The 5,775-nt window shown below is 31.4% G+C and overlaps 1 protein-coding gene across 3 annotated transcripts in view; it reads left to right on the plus strand.

The window, feature by feature from the left end:
* The window catches only part of LOC106474560 (negative elongation factor A-like), a 27,608-nt gene that overhangs the window by 10,231 nt on the left and 11,602 nt on the right, over nucleotides 1-5,775 (plus strand). Inside the window, exons 2-7 of one of the 3 annotated variants that reach the window (XM_013935249.2) lie at nucleotides 521-692; nucleotides 1,810-1,971; nucleotides 3,765-3,857; nucleotides 4,077-4,219; nucleotides 4,809-4,875; nucleotides 5,250-5,359. In XM_013935249.2, the coding sequence (XP_013790703.1) occupies nucleotides 521-692; nucleotides 1,810-1,971; nucleotides 3,765-3,857; nucleotides 4,077-4,219; nucleotides 4,809-4,875; nucleotides 5,250-5,359 (747 nt within the window). Of the gene's footprint in view, nucleotides 1-520; nucleotides 693-1,060; nucleotides 1,088-1,142; nucleotides 1,167-1,809; nucleotides 1,972-3,764; nucleotides 3,858-4,076; nucleotides 4,220-4,808; nucleotides 4,876-5,249; nucleotides 5,360-5,775 lie in introns of those variants that run through there. The other 2 variants (XM_022402879.1, XM_022402878.1) reach the window with 2 other exon arrangements.

Here is a 5,775-nt window from a genome sequence, read left to right on the forward strand (position 1 = left end):
TATTATATTATTTTCCTATCAATGTCCCCATCTTCATTAAAAGGCGTAAGATGACAAAAACAAGATCTTGAAGCATCTATCTATATACCACTAAAACTCTGAGATTGTTTATTTGCTTATTTTCTCAGTCAAAAAATCATTCACACTACCGTTCGCACTCTTTATGAAACTTCTTACTTCACTTTTTATGAAAAATGAAATGGTCTTTCCTTTTACTCCCGATCAACAATCAAATATCTTTTCTTCAATTATGAATAACACGATTGGATTGAAATATTTAATTAAATTATCTCAAAATAATTCTTCATTTTGGTGCAATATTGAAATATAACCTCTGGTTGACCCAACGGATCACGGTGGTCTAGTAACTATTAAAATCAGACAGTATGTTACGCTATACAGAATGAAAACTTTATTCACTATTTATGATGATAAAATAACATGGGTATGCTGGGTAGTTTAAAGGATGTTGGACATACAATCTTGGAAACAACAAATTATTGTTTGTTTTATTTCTTAGTGGCAAGTTGAATTGGAAGAAATCCTAGAGGTAGCTCTAGTAGACAGTGACCAGTGGGTCTCTATGTTAGCAGAATTATTGAAAACGTACTGCAGTACAGGGATGTTGAATTTCAAGATTGAGGAAAATACAACAGTATTTATTGATCTAATTACAGAACTGAAGAAACTAGGTAAGTTTTGTAATGTAAATAAACAGGAAATGTTATACGACAGTGTTTGTTGATCTAATTACAGAACTGAACAAACTAGGTAAGTTTTGTAATGTAAATAAACAGGAAATGTTATACAACAGTGTTTGTTGATCTAATTACAGAACTGAAGAAACTAGGTAAGTTTTGTAATGTAAATAAACAGGAAATGTTATACAACAGTGTTTGTTGATCTAATTACAGAACTGAACAAACTAGGTAAGTTTTGTAATGTAAATAAACAGGAAATGTTATACAACAGTGTTTGTTGATCTAATTACAGAACTGAAGAAACTTGGTAAGTTTTGTAATGTAAATAAACAGGAAATGTTATACAACAGTGTTTATTGATCTAATTACAGAACTGAAGAAACTAGGTAAGTTTTGTAATGTAAATAAACAGGAAATGTTATACAACAGTGTTTGTTGATCTAATTACAGAACTGAAGAAACTAGGTAAGTTTTGTAATGTAAATAAACAGGAAATGTTATACAACAATGTATTCCTTGTTAAAAATTCTTATAAGTTTACACTACAAGTAGTTTGTACAATATAGTTTCTTTTGTCAACGTGCCAGAACATCATACGTTCAAACTACAAGCAGTTTGTAAAATGTAGTTTTCTGTTGTTAGCCAGTCATATTGTTACGCTTCAAGCAGTTTTTACCATATATGTTCTTTTGTCAATGTGCCAGCCAATCATATGTTTACACTACAGGCAGTTTTTACAGTAATGTTACTTTTTTTTGTATGTGGTGGCCAATCGTACATCACTAATAGTTTATTGAATGTCCAAATAAAACATAAATATGTATACCAGTAATAGTTTTTATGGTTTTATAGTTCTCCATGGTGCTATCACTGATAATTGCTGATTTTCATGTTACCAGTAATAGTTTTTATGGTTTTATAGTTCTCCATGGTACTATCACTGATAATTGCTGATTTTCATGTTGTATGCTAAACAATAAACAATATATGAATGAAGTAAGTAAGAAACGTTTCAATATATATTTGAAATAGTACTGAATATCTGATTAATGTACCTTCTTAAAATTATATGAAAATAAAAAAACATAATTAAACTTGTATTTTACAGTTAGAAAACACAGTGACCAAGCCATCCTTCCGATGGAATGCTTATACTTGAACAGAAGTGCACTGACTGCTGTGGTTGGCCAACCGTTACAGCTTCTCAAGCACTTTGCACTAAAACGAAAACCTAAGTCTGCTGCTTTAAGAGCTGAACTGTTGCTGAAGTGTAAGTAATATTATAAAATGTGTCAAAAATATTAAGTAAATCAATATCGTGGTAGAATACAGTTATTGAACAGTGGCATTAATTATGTTGTGACTAATTCACATGTTAACCAATGTGTGTGATTTCAACTCATTTTTAAACCTTCAGTTAAATTTAGAGATGGTATATATGGCAGAGCACGTGACTCCTGTAAGATATTACATGTACATATATCACAGATTTTTGTCATTTAAAAGTTCCAATTAAAACTCCAATATGGTCTTGGTTCAGTTGGTTAACGAACTGTTTACATATTCTTTCCAAATATTATCCTTCCTAATATAAATAATTTTGAGTTTCATATATGTGTCATTTATCCATATTTTTATATGCAGAATTTATTTGGTACATATGCAGTACATCTTCCAAAAATTACATTTAATGTATTATTTCTGTTCTTTATTAATATTTACGTGATTGAATATAACTCAAATATCAAGGGGAAAACCACTTCATTTCTATCATATACACTTCTGCACAAACAAAATAGTCGTCACTCTGTCCTCCTGTTCTTTGTATTTAATCTTAATAAACCAGTAATCACAAACAAAATGGTCGTCACTCTCTCCTCCTGTTCTTTGTATTTAATCTTAATCTTAATAAACCAGTAATCACAAACAAAATGGTCGTCACTGTCTCCTCCTGTTCTTTGTAATTAATCTTAATAAACCAGTAATCACAAACAAAATGGTCGTCACTCTGTCCTCCTGCTCTTTGTACTTAATCTTAATAAACCAGTAATCACAAACAAAATGGTCGTCACTCTGTCTCCGGTCTTTGTATTAATCTTAATAAACCAGTAATCACAAACAAAATGGTTGTCACTCTGTCCTCCTGCTCTTTGTACTTAACCTTAATAAACCAGTAATCACTAACAAAATAATAATTTTTGTCCTTGTCTGTTTTATAAAATCTTAATAAATCCTCCATCATTTTGTTTCATAATTCCTTTACTTGCTTATTTTTGATACATCAAGTCAACAGTATATAGATTTAAAGATTGCAACGATACAACAGTATACAAATTTATTCCTTTTCTAGTTACCCTTTACATTTTATTATAGTTAGGAACATTACTACATTATAGACTTAAATCTTTTTAGTTACCCTGTATACAACAGAAAGGATATAGACTTGTCAAATATCCCACACAACAACAGGAAGTAAATAAACTTGTTAAATATCCCACACAACAACAGAAGGTAAATAAACTTGTTAAATATCCCACACAACAACAGAAAGTATATAAACGTGTTAAAAGTCCCACACAACAACAGAAAGTAAATAAACTTGTTAAATATCCCACACAACAGTAGAAAGTAAATAAACTTGTTAAATATCCCACACAACAGTAGAAAGTAAATAAACTTGTCAAATATCCCACACAACAACAGAAAGTAAATAAACTTGTTAAGTATCCCACACAACAACAGAAAAGTGAAGATTGAGAAGCTTTTTAAATATTTTGAATGTAACTCTGTGATAAGGTCATAATATTCACTTTTAACTACTTATACCTGGAGGGTTTATGAAGGTTTAGTGTTGTCTTGCTATCCGTTCTTATGAAGACGATAAAGGTGTACAAAGTTGGGTGAAAAACCAGTTGTTTGAAGTTTTCGTTACTCGTGTAGCCTGTTTTTATGATTGTGATGATTACTAACAAACAAGAAAGAAATGAAATTAAAGAAGTAAGGTCCAGTTTATTGGTTTAGTTGTATAACTATTTCAAAACAATATTTTATTTTATTTCACAGCCAGTGAAGCAGCATCAAACATAAAAAAAATGCCTTTAACACCATCAGTTCCGATACGTTGCAGAGGATTGTCCAAGAATCTCTTGGATGCAAGTAAGTAGAGTAACTTATTAAACCGTGTGAACACTTCCCTGCTGTTAACGAGATAGAATATCCACTTTTTTAAAAATAGGATGTGGAGTCTTGTGCGTAATTAACAATATCAAAAAAATGGTGTGGAATTTTCACGTAAACGTTATGAATTTATTGGTTTCTGCACTACAGGTGAATTCTTATGTCTTTGGTTTTCATTTCACTTCTATCTTTTCTTAGCACCGTTAAAAGGAATTCCGAGTCGAGTACCGTCAGGAGGATTTAGACCAGCACAAAGTGGGATAAATAGATTGGGAGCTGCTCCACCATTAGGAAGAACACTCTCCAGGCCTCCAGCTGGTAGGAAGGATGGTGGGATAAAGGTTGGTTTTTATATTTATAAGTAGCGATTGTATCTCTCTTAATTAGCAGTACGCATTACTGGGTTGATTTTTATTTAAGTAAGTAGCACTCTAATTACAAGTTAATATTAGTTAGACATACTTGAAAAATTGGTTTGGAGAATCTCTACTATCTGAGCTGAATGAAGATTATAGGAGTCACGCTGCTTGTTTCGAACTGTAAAGTAACGAACCAGAAGTAATAACTGTTCTTTTGGGACGATGATCACTTGCCAAGTTCTTAGTTAACAGGAAAGATTTCTTGTACTTTAAGCTGTAAATTAATTTACGAGAAGTAACTTTTCTTTAAGAATAATTACCAGCTAGGCTTATGTTGTTCAGAAAAGTTAAAAAATAAGGTTTCTAGCTGTAATTGGGTTTAAATTTTAGAATTTAAAATGATTTTAACTTCACCAATGATAATTATAATAAATATGAAGTAAAATTTATCAATAAATGTTGTAATAGATATGAAGTAAAGTTCACAAACGGTTGGTGTAATAATAGCAGTTGTACTGATAATTTCTACACACAAAGTCTTGTCGTGTGTGACTGTTGTTTGTTTTTGTAGCTTTTAGACATCAATGAACAACCAATAGGTTATGGGAGAGATGCCAAGAGAAGGAAGAAGCAACCTGGTATGTCTAAAGTGCTTCTGTTTGTCTTTATATAAACGATTGCTGTTTTAGTTGGCAAACACGTATTTAACGTAGAAAGGGATTGAGATTGATAGATGCTTGATGAAGCCTAGAAACGTCTCTTTCTCTAAGTAGACAAAAAAGACACAAGCACTAAAGTTAGAGAAGTGCAGTGAAAAGTTTGTTTTTTTTCTTGTTTATATCATTGTGTAAGTCTGTAGTGTGTATAAAACTGTTATGTAGGAGCCAGTTAAAGCTGTTTAAATATAAACAATTATTTTATTGTAGATATCAGTCTAAACTAAAGGAAACATTTTAACCAGAGTTGTTATACAACTAGAGATTACTTGTGTGTTTTCGTTGGTAATTTGCAGAAAATGAAACTGCTGAGCAACGCAAAGAAAAAGATCCTAACCAGCCGCTAACGATGGCAAACCCATCCACACCAGACTACGCAGCAGGCTTACTGTCTTCTTCATCTCAGGTAGGATATATTTTTATATTTTTCTTTAACTTAGTATGGTTTTCATTCAAGGTTAAAGCTGCCTGACGAACTATCTGTTTTGTGCCTACCTCTAAGCCTAAATTTTAACATGATAAGCCCTCGGGGTTACTTCTGAGCCACTAGGGTATATTAAATAGAATTAATAGCAATATGTGATCACACTAATTTGTACTATTACATTTGCTAATACTATATCAGAATGAACTCATTAACTTTTTCACTGAATCAAAGTGCACATATCATTAATCAAAGAACAACTGAGTCAAAGTACACATATTATTAATTAAACAACTGAGTCAAAGTACACATATCATTAATTAAACAACTGAGTCAAAGTGCACATATCATTAATTAAACAACGACCGAATCAAAGTAGCACATATCATTAATTAAAC

Source organism: Limulus polyphemus, unplaced genomic scaffold, assembly GCF_000517525.1.
Source record: "Limulus polyphemus unplaced genomic scaffold, Limulus_polyphemus-2.1.2 Scaffold7358, whole genome shotgun sequence".
In the NCBI taxonomy this organism is placed as follows: domain Eukaryota; kingdom Metazoa; phylum Arthropoda; class Merostomata; order Xiphosura; family Limulidae; genus Limulus; species Limulus polyphemus.